The sequence below is a fragment of the Scyliorhinus torazame genome, chromosome 11, assembly GCF_047496885.1.
Source record: "Scyliorhinus torazame isolate Kashiwa2021f chromosome 11, sScyTor2.1, whole genome shotgun sequence".
In the NCBI taxonomy this organism is placed as follows: domain Eukaryota; kingdom Metazoa; phylum Chordata; class Chondrichthyes; order Carcharhiniformes; family Scyliorhinidae; genus Scyliorhinus; species Scyliorhinus torazame.
The window spans coordinates 249,733,967-249,751,026 of NC_092717.1; the positions used below are offsets into that span (position 1 = coordinate 249,733,967).

Here is a 17,060-nt window from a genome sequence, read left to right on the forward strand (position 1 = left end):
ACTTGTCCACCTTAATGCTTTTTAGAATATCCAAACTTCCCCCTCCCTTATGCCGACTTGACCTAGAGTATTTAAACATCCATCCTTAACCTCAACATCCGTCATGTCCCTCTCCTTGGTGAATACCGATGCAAAGTACTCATTAAGAATCTCACCCATTTCCTCTGACTCCACGCATAAATTCCCTCTTTTTTTTTGAGTGGGCCAATCCTTTCTCTAGTTACCCTCTTGCTCCTTATATACGAATAAAAGGCTTTGGGATTTTCCTTAACCCTGTTAGCCAAAGATATTTCATGACCCCTTTTAGCCCTCTTTATTGCGCGTTTGAGATTAACCTACATTCCCGATATTCCTCCAAAGCTTCATCAGATTTAAGTCGCCTAGATCTTATGTATGCTTCCTTTTTCATCTTAGCTAGTCTCACAATTCCGCCCGTCATCCATGGTTCCCTAATCTTGCCATTTCTATCCCTCATTTTCACAGGGACATGTCTGTCCTGCACTCTAATCAACCTTTCCTTAAAAGACTCCCACATTTCAAATGTGGATTTCCCCTTAAAGAGCTGCTCCCAATCCACATTCTCTAGCTCCTGCCGAATTTTGTTATACTTGGCCTTTCCCCAATTTAGCACTCTTCCTTTAGGACCACTCTCGTCTTTGTCCATCAGTATTCTAAAACTTACGGAATTGTGATCGCTATTCCCAAAGTAATCACCGACTGAAACTTCAACCACCTGGTCGGGATCATTCCGCAATACCAGGTCCAGTATGGCCCCTTCCCGAATTGGACTATTTACATACTGCTCTAAAAAACTCTCCTGGATGCTCCTTAGAAATTCTGCTCCATCTACGCCTCCAACACTACATGAGTCCCATTCAATGTTGGGGAAGTTAAAATCTCCCATCACGACCACCCTATTGCTCCTACATTTTTCTATAATCTGTCTACATATTTGTACCTCTACTTCACGCTCGCTTTTGGGAGGCCTGTAGTAAAGTCCCAACAATGTTACTGCACCCTTCCTATTTCTTAGCTCTACCCATATTGCCTCAGTGCTCGAATCCTCCATCGTGCCCTCCTTAATCATAGCTGTGATATCATCTCTGACCAGTAATGCAACTCCTCCACCCCTTTTACCTCCCTCTCTATCCCTCCTGAAGCATCTATACCCTGGGATATTTAGTTGCCAGTCTTGCCCTTCCCTTAACCAAGTCTCAGTAATACCAATGACATCATATTCCCAGGTGCTAATCCAAGCCCTAAGTTCATCTGCCTTACCTGCTACACTTCTCGCATTGAAACAAATGCACCTCAGACCACCTGTCCCTTTGCGTTCATCATCTCTTCCCTGTCTACTCTTCCCCTTAGTCACATTGAGTTTATTATCTAGTACCTTACTGGCTTTAGTTGCTGCCTCTTTACTGACCTCTAACTTCCTAATCTGGTTCCCATCCCCCTGCCACATTAGTTTAAAACCTCTCCAACAGTGTTAGCAAAAGCACCCCCAGGACATTGGTTCCAGTCCTGCCCATGTGTAGACCATCTGATTTGTAATGGTCCCACCGCCCCCAGAACCGGTTCCAATGTCCCAAAAATCTAAATCCCTCCCTCCTGCACCATCTCTCAAGCCACGTATTCATTCTGACTATACTTGAATTTCTACTCTGACTGTCTCGTGGCACTGGTAGCAATCCTGAGATTACTACCTTTGAGGTCCTACTTTTTAACTTATCTCCTAACTCCCTAAATTCTGATTGTAGGACCTCATCCCATTTTTTTACCTATATCGTTGGTGCCTATATGCACCACGACAACCCTCCCCCTTCAGTATGTCCTGCAGCCGATCCGAGACATCTCTGACCCGTGCACCCGGGAGGCAACGTACCATTCGGGAGTCTCATTTTCAACCACAGAAACGCCTGTCTACTCCCCTTACGATTGAATCCCCTATGACTATAGCCCTGCCAATCTTTTTCCCGCCCTTCTGTGCAGCAGAGCCAGCCACGGTGCCATGAGCCTGGCTACTACTGCCTTCCCCGGGTGAGTCATCTCCCCCAACAGTATCCAAAACGGTACACCTGTTTTGGAGAGAGATGACCGCAGGGGACACCTGCACTGCCTTCCTGCTCTTTCTCTGCCTTTTGGTCACCCATTCCCTGTCTCCCTCACCAACCCTAATCTGCGGTGTGACCAACTCACTGAACGTGCTATCCACGACCTCCTGAGCATCGCGGACCATAAGACATAGAGTCTGCTCCTCCATTCAAACATGGCTGATATGTTTCTCATCCCCATTCTCCTGCCTTCTCCCCATAACCGCTGATCACCTTATTAATCAAGAACCTATCTATCTCTGTCTTATAGACACTCAATGATTTGGCCTCCACAGCCTTCTGCGGCAAAGAGTTCCACAGATTCACCACCCTCTGGCTGAAGAAATTCCTCCTCATCTCTGTTTTAAAGGGTCGTCCCTTTAGTCTGAGATTGTGTCCTCTGGTTCTAGTTTTTCCTACAAGTGGAAACATCCTCTCCACGTCCACTCTATCCAGACCTCGCAGTATCCTGTAAGTTTCAATAAGATCCCCCCTCATCCTTCTAAACTCCAACGAGTACAGACCCAGAGTCCTCAACTGTTCCTCATACGACGAGCTCTTCATTTCACGGATAATTCTTGTGAATCTCCTCTGGACCCTTTCCAAGGCCAACACATCTTTCCTTATATACAGGGCCCAAAACTGCTGACAATACTCCAAATGGGGTCTGACCAGAGCCTTATGCAGCCTCAGACGTACATACCTGGTCTTGTATTTTAGCCCTCTTGACATGAACGCTAACATTGCATTTGCCTTCCTAACTGCCGACTGAACCTGCACGTTAACCTTAAGAGAATCATGAACAAGGATTCCCAAGTCCCTTTGTGCTTCTGATTTCCTCAGCATTTCCCCATTTAGAAAATAGTCTATGCCAACATTTCTCCTTCCAAGGTGCATAACCTCACACTTTTCCACATTGGATTCCATTTGCCACTTCATTGCCCACTCTCCTAGCCTGCCCAAGTCCTTCTGCAGCCCCCTCGCTTCCTCAATACAACCTGTCCCTCTCCAGATCTTTGTATCATCTGCAAACCTAACAACAGCGCTTTAGTGAGGGCCACGAAGACTCCAGCACGCGTTGAAGGATAGAAAGAAATAACATTTATTTACAATAACATATATATACAACAGCAGCAGCAACCTCACTTGCTGCACACTCCTTCCTGCTGGTTCCAAACTGGCCAGCTTTATTTATGCAGGGAATCTGCTAATGATTTCTCCGCCCCCCCCCCCCCCCCACCCCTCATTGGGGAAGCTCATACTCCCTAAGGATTGTGGGATTGCCATTAGTCCCCAGCCCGTGGTAAGCAGGCAGGTTATAACATCCCTCCCCACCAAAGTCCAAGGAATCCACCGAAGACCCTGGCGAAGGAGGGCATCGGACTCGTTTTGCTGCAGGCCGGACACCATTTGCACGCGGCGCTGGATCGGGCGGCGTGTAATGATGAATGATGTAACAGTTGTACATCCATGGCCCGTGGGCCCGAGGACTCCCCCTCTGAGGCGTCCTGTGTCTCCATCTCGGAGTGGGAGTCCGCTGCCTCCGTCATCGCGGCGTCCCCGTCACCACGCGGTTCTGTAACGACCTGCGCAGGCTTTGAGTGAGGCACCAGAGGAAGATTGTGAGGAACATTCTCTACTGTGTCTGGTCTCTGTAGCTGTAGAAATGAGCTCCGGGGATGGGGAATCATTGGAAGAGATGGTCTTCTGGACCGAACGTGGTCTACATGCTTGCGCTGGAGACGACCCTGGGCTTGCACATGGTGCAAAATAACGCCAGGGATCCACTGGGCACCACCAGCCAAACTTCGAACGAACACTGGGTCACCGGGCGCAAACTGCCGAATCGGCTGATGCCGAGAAAATCCCTGTCCCTGCCGTTCTTGTGTGCGGCGTACTTTTGCGCCAATGTCCGGGAAAACCATACTAAGGCGGGTGCGAAGTCTCCGGCCCATTAGGAGTTCCGCGGGAGCTGCCCCAGTCGCCGCATGTGGAGTGGTCCTGTAGGCCTCGTTTTCATTTTGGTCACACCTGGATGCCCATTGTGCAAGTCTCTTAGTATCAGCTCCTGTCTTTTTTCCGGGACAATCACACGTGTCCCCACAAGAGGGTACCGGCGAAGCCCCCCAGCGGGAGGCCTGGATAAATGATATGGTTGGGTTTATCAAGCTGGAGAGGATAAAGTTTGCCTTGAGAGGGTCTGTGCAGGGGTTCTACAGGCGGTGGCAACCGTTCCTAGACTATCTCGCGGAGCGTTAGATGAAGGTCGGACAGCAGCAGCAGCAACCCAGGGGGAGAGGGGGGGAACAACGTTCGTTGGGGGGCGGAGGGGGGGGGAGGGGGGGAAGGGGGGTTTCTCTGGGGGGCATTTGAGCAAGAAAACACATGAAGGATCCGGAAACTGACATGTACGGGAAGAATCCAATGTACAAAGTTCTGTATTTTATTGACTTGCCATGTTCATGTCTTGCCACGCGAGTTCTCTTTCTTTTCTATGTTACGTTCCTGGTTTGTGCTCCAGAGAATACTCGTATGCAGCGAGCAACAAAGCCCAGCACTGGATCCGTGCGGAAGCAATGGGCGGTATTGGCTTATCCTCTCTGAAAAGTCCCAGCAGAGGCTTATGATCAGTCACGATAGTGAAGTGGTTCGCCATACACGTACTGGTGGAAGCGTTTCACCGCAAAAACCACTGCCAGGCCCTCCTTCTCGATCTGCGCGTACTTTTTCTCCGCTGCAGTCAATGTGCGGGAGGCGAAAGCTATCGGCCGCTCGGCCCCATTCTCCATCTTGTGGGACAGGATAGCCCCAATACTGTATGGGGATGCATCACATGTGACGAGCAAAGGCTTTCCAGGATCATAGTGGGTTAGTAACCCAGACAACGACAATTGTTGTTTTACCTGCTGGAAAGCGGTTTCTTGCGGCTGACCCCAAACCCAAGTGTGATTTTTCTTTAGTAGCAGGTGTAAGGGGGCCAGCGTCGTTGCCAGATTGGGGAGGAACTTCCCGTAATAGTTTACAAGACCGAGAAAAGAACGAAGATGCGAAGTGTCAGTTGGGGTGGGGGCCTGTTGAATTGCGCACACCTTCTCTGCGACGGGGTGCAAACCTTCGCGGTCCACCCGATAACCTAGGTAGACTACTTCCTTTGCCTGAAATACGCACTTTGTGCGACGTAAACGGACTCCAGCCTCCGAAAGGCGTCTAAGGACAGCCTCCAAATTTTGCAAATGTTCCTGCTCCGACGTCCCTGTAATCAAAACGTTGTCTAAGTAGACAGCCACACGTGGTAAACCTCTCAAAATGCCCTCTATGACGCATTGAAAAATAGCGCAGGCAGAGGATACCCCAAAGGGCAACCGTGTATATTCATACAGGCCCCGGTGTGTAGTAATCGTTACATATGGTTGGGAGGCAGGGTCCAGCTCCAACTGCAGGTAGGCGTGACTCATATCTAATTTCGTGAGTCTGTCTGCAAGCTTCGCGTAGAGATCCTCGATGCGAGGCATTGGATATCGGTCGAGTCGGGAAGCCGTATTCACTGTAAGTTTATAGTCGCCGCACAAGCGAACTGTGGCATCTGGCTTCATTACAGGTACAATTGGTGCTGCCCAGTCAGCAAAACGGACGGGCCTGATAATACCCAAACTCTCCAAATGAGTGGGCTCCCCTTCTACCTTCTCGAGCAAGGCGTAAGGCACCGGGCGCGCCCGGAAATAGCGCGGCGTGGCTCCTGGTTCAACTTGGATACGGGCTACGGCCCCTTTTATTTTCCCCATACCGGGTTGGAATACATCTGGGTATCGTCCTAGTACCTCCGTCAACCCTCCATAACCTGTTTGGAGGATGTGCTGCCACTGCAGCCGCAAATGGCGCTACCTCCTTGTCCTCCCCTTAGTATGTTTCTTCCTCCTTGGGATGAATTTCTGCTGTGCCTCCCAAATAACCCCCCAAAAACTCCTGCCATTGCTGTTCCACTGTCTTCCCTGTTAGGCTCCTTCTCCAATCAACTCTGGCCAGCTCCTCCCTCATGTCTTTGGAGTTACCCTTATTTAATTGTAATACCGTTACATCTGATTCCAGCTTCTCCCTTTCAAACTGCAGAGTAAATTCTATCATCCTGTGGTCACTGCTCCCTAAGGGCTCCTTCACCTTAAGTTCCCTAATCAAGCCTGCCTCATTACACATCACCAAATCCAGAATTGCCTGATCCCTAGTGGGCTCTGTCACAAGCTGCTCCAAAAAACCCCTCTTAGACATTCCACAAATTCCATTTCTTGGCATCCACTACAACCTGATTTTCTCAGTCCACCTGCATATTGAAGTCCCCCCATGATTATTGTGATATTGCCTTTTTTACAGCCTTTTCTATCTCCTGATTTATTTTCTGCCCCACATCCTGATTACTGCTAGGGGGCCTGTACATAACTCCCATCAGGGAGTTTTACCTTTGCGATTCCTCAACTCTACCCACAGAGATTCTATGCCTCCTGATCCTATATCGCTCCTTGCTATCGATTTAACTTCATTCCTTACTCACAATGCAACCCCGCCCCCTTTGCCCATCTTTCAACATATCCTTGGATATTTAGACCCCGGCCCTGATCCCCTTGCAGCCACGTCTCTGTGATGCCCACAACATCGTACCGGCCAATTTCAATGTGCGCAACAAGCTCATTTACCTTGTTCTGTATACTGCGCACATTTAGGTACATCACCCTCAGTCCTGCATTGACCACCTCCCTTCTCACACTTGTCATCTTTTTGGCTCTGCCTGAGGGTGATGTTGTTCTTTTATTTTGGTTCTCTATTTCCCCTTCAGTTTTTACACCTTCTAAGCTCACATTCTGGTTCCCACCCCCCTGCCATACTGGTTTAAATCCTCCCGAGTGAATCCTGGTGATGGTCGCCCTGAACATTTACCATGATGGGGTCCTTCCAGAGTGAGGACATGTCCGGGATCTCACAGACTTCGGTGAACAGGTGCCTCTGCGCAGTCACGGAGGCTCTATATGCCCATGTGGATCGATACATCTACTTCAATGTGGATCGAGCGCACCAGCGTACCCAGGCACGGGGTTCGCCGCCATCGACGGGATGTCCAGGGGATGATCGGTGGGATGCACGTCTCCCTAAGAGCACCAGCTGATGACAGGCCGCTCCACACCAACCGATAACGGTCCACTCGATGAAGGTGCAGCTGATATGTGGCCATCAGCTGGGCATCATACACGCCTGTGCCTGGTACCCGGGGACTGTGCACGTCATCTTCATCCTGGCACTCTCGACGATTCCTGACATGTTCGAGACGCCTCACCGTCTGAGGGATTGCTCCTGTGACAGGGCTCATCCACTGCAATTGTGGCTGCTGACGACTATCCGGAGGCCACAGCCCGACGCGGAGACTTGCTACCATGACACCCAGGCAGCGACCATGGGCGTCGTCGAGCAGGGCTTCAGCCTCCTGAAGATGTGGTTCAGGTGCCTGGACCGCTCTGGAGGGGTCCTCCAGTGTGATGCTGAGAGGGCCGCCCGCATTGTGGCTAGCTGCTGCGCAGAAGCGAGGCTCCGTGCTGGAGGAGGAGGATGAAGGCCAGGCCTCGTCCGATGAGGAGGATGTGGAGGAGAACTGGAAATGGGAATCTCCACCTATCACTGTCCATCTATCCATCCCCATTGCTCCACGCCCCCCTCCGCACTACACTATAAACCGGACCCCATTTCCAGTTCTCTGTAGCTTTAACAAAGAGTTATCCGGACTCGAATCGGTAGCTCCCTTCTCTCTCCACAGACGCTGTCAGACCTGCTGAGATTGTCCAGTATTTTCTGTTTTTTTTCAGATTCCAGCATCTGCAGCAATCTGCTTTTATCAAAGAATTAACTATTCACCTTCAGAAGTAAACTATACTGGAATCAATCCATAACGGCCACAGCACTCAACATCCACTCAAAACTCAAGGACTGTTCCCTAGAATGCTTTATTTATAATTACTTACAATTAGACTAGATTCTTACTTCTAATCCGTAAGAATGTGGATGCCTGTGTTTTGCCATTTTTCCCTTTTTAATAGTTAATAAACTTACTCTATCTTAACCAAGAAAGCCTGATTAAATTGATATCATAACTATTGGGTCTGGAAAAGGGTCAGGGAACCTTGTTGGATTGAACCTTTGTTGCTACAGCAGAGGGTGGATTGAATAAATACAAGGAGCCACTCATCCGTCCTCACCCGGGTTTGTAACAATTTTGCGATATGCCAGCCAAATGGTGACAACTCGAGGGATCGCACTCGGGTCAACAACCTCACCTGGGACTTAGAATCATAGAATCATAGAGGTTTACAGCATGGAAACAGGCCCTTCAGCCCAACCAGTCCATGCCGCCCAGTTTTTACCATTAAGCTAGTCCCAGTTGCCCGCACTTGGCCCATAACCCTCTATACCCATCTTACCCATGTAACTATCTAATGCTTTTTAAAAGACACAATTGTACCCGCCTCTACTACTACCTCTGGCAGCACATTCCAGACACTCACTACCCTCTGAGTGAAGAAATTGCCCCTCTGGGCCCTTCTGAATCTCTCACCTTAAACCTATACCCTCTAGTTTTAGTCTCCCCTACCTTTGGGAAAAGATGTTGACTATCTACCTTATCTATGCCCCTCATTATTTTATAGACCTCTATAAGATCACCCCTAAGCTTCCTACGCTCCAAGGAAAAAAGTCCCAGTCTATCCAGCCTCTCCTTATAACTCAAACCATCAAGTCCCGGCAACATCCTAGTAAATCTTTTCTGCACTCTTTCCAGTTTAATAATATCCTTCCTATAATAGGGTGACCAGAACTGCACACAGTATTCCAAGTGTGGCCGTACCAGTGTCTTGTACAACTTCAACAAGACGTCCCAACTCCTGTATTCAATGTTCTGACCAATGAAACCAAGCATGCCGAATGCCTTCTTCACCACCCTGTCCACCTGCGACTCCACCTTCAAGGAGCTATGAACCTGTACTCCTAGATCTCTTTGTTCTATAACTCTCCCCAACGCCATACCATTAACTGAGTAGGTCCTGGCCTGATTCAATCTGCCAAAATGCATCACCTCACATTTATCTAAATTAAACTCCATCTGCCATTCGTCGGCCCACTGGCCTAATTGATCAAGATCCCGTTGCAATCCTAGATAACCTTCTTCACTATCCACTGTGCCACCAATCTTGGTGTCATCTGCAAACTTACTAACCATGCCTCCTAAATTCTCATCCAAATCATTAATATAAATCACAAATAACAGTGGACCCAGCACCGATCCCTGAGGCACACCACTGGTCACAGGCCTCCAGTTTGAAAAACAACCCTCTACAACCACCCTCTGTCTTCTGTCGTCCAGCCAATTTTGAATCCAATTGGCAACCTCACCCTGGATCCCGTGAGCTTTAACCTTCTGCAACAACCTACCATGCGGTACCTTGTCAAAGGCTTTGCTAAAGTCCATGTAGACAACGTCTACTGCACTGCCCTCATCTACCTTCTTGGTCACCCCCTCAAAAAACTCAATCAAATTTGTGAGACATGATTTTCCACGCACAAAGCCATGCTGACTGCCCCGAATCAGTCCTTGCCTCTCTAAATGCTTGTAGATCCTGTCTCTCAGAATACCTTCTAGCAACTTACCTACTACAGACGTTAGGCTCACCGGTCTGTAGTTCCCAGGCTTTTCCCTGCTGCCCTTCTTAAACAAGGGCACAACATTCGCCACTCTCCAATCTTCAGGCACCTCACCTGTGGCTGCCGATGATTCAAATATCTCTGTTAGGGGACCCGCAATTTCCTCCCTAGCCTCCCACAACACCCTGGGATACATTTCATCAGGTCCCGGGGATTTATCTACCTTGATGCGCTTTAAGACTTCCAGCACCTCCTCCTCTGTAATATGCACACTTCTCAAGACATCACTATTTATTTCCCCTAGTTTCCTAACATCCATGCCTTTCTCCACCGTGAATACCGATGAGAAATATTCATTCAGGATCTCACCCAACTCTTGTGGCTCTGCACATAGATGCCCTTGTTGATCCTTAAGAGGCCCTACTCTGTCCCTAGTTACTCTTTTCCCCTTTATGTATTTGTAGAATCTCTTTGGATTCTCCCTTGCATTATTTGCCAAAGCAATTTCATGTCCCCTTTTTGCCCTCCTGATTTCCCTCTTAACTCTATTTCGACAATCTCTATACTCTTCAAGGGATCCACTTGATCCCAGTTGCTTATGTACGTCATATGCCTCCTTCTTCTTTTTGACCAGAGTCTCAATATCTCGAGTCATCCAGGGTTCCCTACTTCTACCAGCCTTACCCTTCACTCTAAAGGGAATGTGCTTACCCTGCACCCTGGTTAACACATTTTTAAAAGCCTCCCATTTACCAGCCGTCCCTTTGCCTGCCAACAGTCTCCCCAATCTACCTCTGCAAGTTCCTGTCTGATACCATCAAAATTGGCCTTGCCCCAATTAAGAATTTTAACTCTTGGGCCAGACCTATCATTCTCCATAGCTATCTTAAAACTAATGGAGTTATGGTCACTTGTCCCAAAGTGATCTCTCACTAGCACTTCTGTCACTTGCCCTTCCCTATTTCCCAAGACGAGGTCAAGTTTTGCCCCCTCTCTAGTCGGTCCATCCACATACTGAATGAGAAATTCCTCCTGAATACACTCAACAAATTTCCCTCAGTCCAAGCCCCTAATGCTCTGGCTGTCCCAGTCAATGTTGGGAAAGTTAAAGTCCCCTACTACTACCACCCTATTATTCTTGCAGCTATCTGTAATCTCCTTACATATTTGCTCCTCAATTTCCCGCTAACTATTTGGGGGCCTGTAGTACAGTCCTACCAAGGTGATCTCTCCCTTCTTATTTTTCAGTTCCACCCATATAGACTCAGTGGGCGAACCCTCGGATATATCCCCTCTAAGTACTGCCGTGATGTTCTCCCTAATCAAAAACGCCACTCCCCCTCCTCTCTTACCTCCTATTCTATCCTTTCTATAGCATCTGTACCCCGGAACATTGAGCTGCCAGTCCTGCCCCTCCCTTAGCCATGTTTCAGTCATAGCTATAATATCCCAGTCCCATGTGCCCGTCCATGCCCTGAGTTCATCCGCTTTGCCCGTCAGGCCCCTTGCATTGAAATAAATGCAGTTTAATGTAGACCTTCCTTGCTCTCTGCCCTGCTTTCTCAGGTCATGCTTTACACACTCTCCCTTCCTGCCTTTTGTTTCTGTCCCCACTGACTTCCTACATCGGTTCCCATCCCCCTGCCACATTAGTTTAAACCCTCCCCAACTGCACTAGCAAACACACCCCCGAGAACATTGGTTCCGGTCCCACCCAGGTGCAGACCGTCCGATTTGTACAGGTCCCACCTCCCCCAGAACCGGTCCCAATGTCCCAGGAATTGGAAACCCTCCCTCTTGCACCATCTCTCAAGCCACGTATTCATCCTAGCTATCCTGTCATTCCTACTCTGACTATCACGTGGCACTGGTAGCAATCCTGAGATTACTACCTTTGAGGTCCTACTTTTTAGTTTAACTCCTAACTCCCTAAATTCAGCTTGTAGGACCTCATCCCATTTTTTACCTATATCGTTGGTGCCTATATGCACCACGACAGCTGGCTGCTCCCCCTCCCCCTCCCCCTTGCTGAAACTTTGCAATCAGATGGACATCCAGTGGTGGTTTGATCACTCGCACCCGAGGTGCCTCCTGCCTGGAGGTTTGAGTTTTGGTCCTTTTAACCTGATTAATGGGGGATTTTGACGGATAAAGTGTGAGGAGAGTGGATGGTGACTGTTTCTCCTCCGGTCGAAATGTCTGCGGGGTGTCAAAGCCGGTTAAAGTCGGTGAGAGCCCTGGCCCAGGGGTTGGAGGAGATGTGTGGCGCAGCATAAGGTGGGAAGATGGTGGAGGGGGGAAGGGTCGGTGTCGATGGTTAAACTGCCGATGGAGCAATTGATGAGTTCTATTAAGGAGGAATTTTGGCAGCGAAAAAAGAAGATGCAGGAAGACTGGTGGAGTGCGATTGAGGGGACTGTAGCATCTCTTTGCAGGACCTTGGATCGGGTGGACGAGTGCTTGCAGGCGAAGATCCAGGAGGTGGAAAAGGTGGTGTCCGACCAGAGTGACCAGATTGTGTCGTCCGAGGCAGAGATGGCGATCCTGGGGGATGTCTGTAAAGTGCTGCGTGCGAGGGTGGACGGCCAAGACGATCGGTCTCGGCAGCAAAATGCTCACATTGTGGGCCTGCCGGGGGGTAGGAGGGAAGTAGTGCCACTGGCTGTGTTGCGAAGATGTTTGCAAAGTTGGTGGAGGAGAGGGTTTTCGAGCAAGGCCCCGGAGGTGGATTGTGCCCAGTGGTCCTTGTGGCAGAAGCCAAGGGCTGGGGAGCCCCCGCGAGCAATGATTGTGCGTATGCACAAGTTTCAGGACGCAGAAAAGATGTTGAGGTGGCCCGAGGCGAGGCAGTACTACAGGCAATCTGATTCGGATATACCAGAACATTGGTGCTGACCTGGCCAAGAGAAGTACGGGCTTTAATATGGCTAGGGCAACGCTCTCTCGGAGCAAGGTTCGGTATGTGGTGCAGGACCCGGCCAACCTTTGGGTAACTTTCGAGGGCCAGGAATATTATTTCTTGATGTCAGAGGAGGTGAATTACATTGTTAGGGAGCATGGGTTGTGACGAGGGCTGAGTACAGGACTTTTGTACCACCTGTATCTCTGGGAGAGATCTGTACTTTCCGTACTGTCTGAGCGGAGTCTGCACGTTCTCCCCGTGTCTGCGTGGGTTTCCTCCGGGTGCTCCGGTTTCCTCTCACAAGTCCCGGAAGATGTGCTGTTAGGTGAATTGGACATTCTGAATTCTCCCTCTGTTACCCGAACAGACGCCGGAATGTGGCGACGAGGGGATTTTCACAGTAACTTCATTGCAGTGTTAATGTCAGCCTACTTGTGACAACAATAAAGATTATTATTATTTCTGGTTTGTCTCCTTGTGTAGGGCTGTAGATGACATATTGGTGCCTTCTTGGACTTTTACTTATTTACTGTCTCATTTTCTTGTTTATGACTTGTTTTGTCTCCTTTGAACATTGGAACTGTTCCAAGACTGAGGGGTAATCGATTGTCCCCACCCATTCGGGTTCAGGTATTTTTTCCAATATCTGTTCTTCTAAAATTCACAGTAACTAGATAGCGAGTGACCGACCAACGGCTTTTTCTCAGTTCGCTTTATCAGAACCCCTCAGAATTGGAACACCTTTAATTCTCTTTATTCTAGTGAAAGGCCCCAATCTGGACACATTCCTTCTGCTTACAACTTTTCTCCAGAAAACACCAGGGCAGATTTTGATTTTCATTCTGAGTATAAATTTGACATTGCAGAAGCAACTGTGCGCTGTAAAAAACATGGGGATTTATTGATAAGGCATCCCTGGGCCTAACCTCTATCCTTAAAAAGCAGTTAGCCAATTACATGGGCAGGGTGGGTATAGAGGGATATGGATCAAGTGGGACTAGCTTAGTGATAGAAACTAGGTGGCAAGGGCAAGCTGGGCATGTTTACATGCTGTAAACATCTATGACTCTAACCTCTGGCATGGGCAACCTTGACCTGGGCACCCTAAAAGTGCCACACAGGCACCCTAACAGTGCCACACAGGCACCCTAACAGTGCCACACAGGCACCCTAACAGTGCCACACAGGCACGCTGGCAGTACCAGGTGGCAGTGCCATGATGCTGGATGGCAGTGCCTAGGTGCCAGTGGGAGTGTCAGGGTACCACCATACCCTGTCCCCGACCACCCGGTCGTCTCTAATGGACTGGGTACCCCCCCACCCCCCCCCTCCCCCACAGATGCCATTACAACTGGTCCACGTTTGTGGGAATGGTGCTGTGCCGAGATCGCCCACGCACGGCTGTCGCGGGTCAGACCTCGATAGTTACATCTTGAGGTTTGATTGAATCTCGCGAGACATCTCTAGCATCGCAAATCTCGAGAGGCTTCTTATTGGATTCAACGGCCTTGTCGCAGGCTGGGTGTGACGAGGCTGTTAAACTGCGCCCATCATCTTTCGTCATGCATTAAAATGAATAGTAAGCAGGCAGCAGATCAGCAACACCAGATTTACACTGACAGCAAGTTGAGAGAGCTCCCCTTGCACTGCACACATCCTCAAGTCACTTATGAAGTCATAAAAAGAATATTGTAATCTTTACCATGTCTTCCAACTCATGACTTCCTGTAACACAAAGGAATGAATAAATTAATTAAATTTATCAATCAAAACAATAACTAAATATATCTAACCCCGTACCTGTCCTGGGAGTGTTTGATGGGGACAGTGTAGATGGAGCTTTACTCTGTATCTAACCCCGTGCTGTACCTGTCCTGGGAGTGTTTGATGGGGACAGTGTAGAGGGAGCTTTACTCTGTCTCTAACCCCGTGCTGTACCTGTCCTGGGAGTGTTTGATGGGGACAGTGTAGAGGGAGCTTTACTCTGTATCTAACCCCGTGCTGTACCTGTCCTGGGAGTGTTTGATGGAGACAGTGTAGCGGGAGCTTTACTCTGTATCTAACACCGTGCTGTATCTGTCCTGGGAGTGTTTGATGGGGACAGTGTAGCGGGAGCTTTACTCTGTATCTAACCCCATGCTGTACCTGTCCTGGGAGTGTTTGATGGAGACAGTGTAGCGGGAGCTTTACTCTGTATCTAACCCCATGCTGTACCTGTCCTGGGAGTGTTTGATGGGGACAGTGTAGATGGAGCTTTACTCTGTATCTAACCCCGTGCTGTACCTGTCCTGGGAGTGTTTGATGGGGACAGTGTAGATGGAGCTTTACTCTGTATCTAACCCCGTGCTGTACCTCTCCTGGGAGTGTTTGATGGGGACAGTGTAGATGGAGCTTTACTCTGTATCTAACCCCGTGCTGTACCTGTCCTGGGAGTGTTTGATGGGGACAGTGTAGAGGGAGATTTACTCTGTATCTAACCCCGTGCTGTACCTGTCCTGGGAGTGTTTGATGGGGACAGTGAAGAGGGAGCTTTACTCTGTATCTAATCCCGTGCTGTACCTGTCCTGGGAGTGTTTGATGGGGACAGTGTAGAGTGAGCTTTACTCTGTATCTAACCCCGCGCTGTACCTGTCCTGGGAGTGTTTGTTGGGGACAGTGTAGAGGGAGCTTTACTCTGTATCTAACCCCGTGCTGTACCTGTACTGGGAGCGTTGATGGGAACAGTGTAGAGAGAGCTTTACTCTGTATCTAACCCCGTGCTGTACCTGTCCTGGGAGTGTTTGAAGGGGACAGTGTAGAGGGAGCTTTACTCTGTATCTAACCCCGTGCTGTACCTGTCCTGGGACTCTTTGATGGGGACGGTGTAGAGGGAGCTTTACTCTGTCTCTAACCCCATGCTGTACCTGTCCTGGGAGTGTTTGATGGGGACAGTGTAGAGGGAGCTTTACTCTGTATCTAACCCCGTGCTGTACCTGTCCTGGGAGTGTTTGATGAGAACAGTGTAGAGGGAACCTTACTCTGTATCTAACCCCGTACCTGTCCTGGGAGTGTTTGATGAGGACAGTGTAGAGGGAGCTTTACTCTGTATCTAACCCCGTGCTGTACCTGTCCTGGGAGTGTTTGAAGGGGACAGTGTAGAGGGAGCTTTACTCTGTATATAACCCCGTGCTGTACCTGTCCTGGGACTCTTTGATGGGGACGGTGTAGAGGGAGCTTTACTCTGTCTCTAACCCCATGCTGTACCTGTCCTGGGAGTGTTTGATGGGGACAGTGTAGAGGGAGCTTTACTCTGTATCTAACCCCGTGCTGTATCTGTCCTGGGAGTGTTTGATGGGAACAGTGTAGAGTGAGCTTTACTCTGTATCTAACCCAGTGCTGTATCTGTCCTGGGAGTGTTTGATGGGAACAGTGTAGAGTGAGCTTTACTCTGTATCTAACACCGTGCTGTACCTGTCCTGGGTGTGTTTGATGGGGACAGTGTAGAGGGAGCTTTACTCTGTATCTAACCCCATGCTGTACCTGTCCTGGGAGTGTTTGATGGGGACAGTGTAGAGGTTGATTTACTCTGTATCTAACCCCGTGCTGTACCTGTCCTGGGAGTGTTTGATGGGGACAGTGTAGAGGGAGCTTTACTCTGTATCTAACCCCGTGCTGTACCTGTCCTGGGACTGTTTGATGGGGACGGTGTAGAGGGAGCTTTACTCTGTCTCTAACCCCATGCTGTACCTGTCCTGGGAGTGTTTGATGGGGTAGTGTAGAGGGAGCTTTACTCTGTATCTAACCCCGTGCTGTATCTGTCCTGGGAGTGTTTGATGGGAACAGTGTAGAGTGAGCTTTACTCTGTATCTAACACCGTGCTGTACCTGTCCTGGCTGTGTTTGATGGGGACAGTGTAGAGGGAGCATTACTCTGTATCTAACCCCATGCTGTACCTGTCCTGGGAGTGTTTGATGGGGACAGTGTAGAGGTTGATTTACTCTGTATCTAACCCCGTGTTGTACCTGTCCTGGGGTTGTTTGATGGGGACACTGTAGAGGGAGCTTTACTCTGTATCTAACCCTGTGCTGTACCTGTCCTGGGAGTGTTTGATGGGGACAGTGCAGAGGGAGCTTTACTCTGTATCTAACCCCGTGCTGTACCTGTCCTGTGAGTGTTTGATGGGGACAGTGTAGAGGGAGCCTTACTCTGTATCTAACCCCGTGCTGTACCTGTCCTTGGAGTGTTTGACGGGGACAGTGTAGAGAGAGCCTTACTCTGTATCTAACCCCGTGCGGTACCTGTCCTGGGAGTGTTTGATGGGGACAGTGTGGAGGGAGCTTTACTCTGTATCTAACCCCGTGCTGTACCAGTCCTGGGAGTGTTTGACGGGGACAGTGTAGAGGGAGCCTTACTCT

General features: G+C 49.3%; 1 protein-coding gene across 1 annotated transcript in view; it reads right to left on the reverse strand.

The window, feature by feature from the left end:
• The window catches only part of LOC140386059 (zinc finger protein RFP-like), a 147,058-nt gene that overhangs the window by 14,793 nt on the left and 115,205 nt on the right, over nt 1-17,060 (reverse strand). The window contains exon 4 of the mRNA XM_072468644.1: nt 14,369-14,391. Coding sequence (XP_072324745.1) covers nt 14,369-14,391 — 23 coding nt within the window. The remainder of the gene's footprint in view (nt 1-14,368; nt 14,392-17,060) is intronic.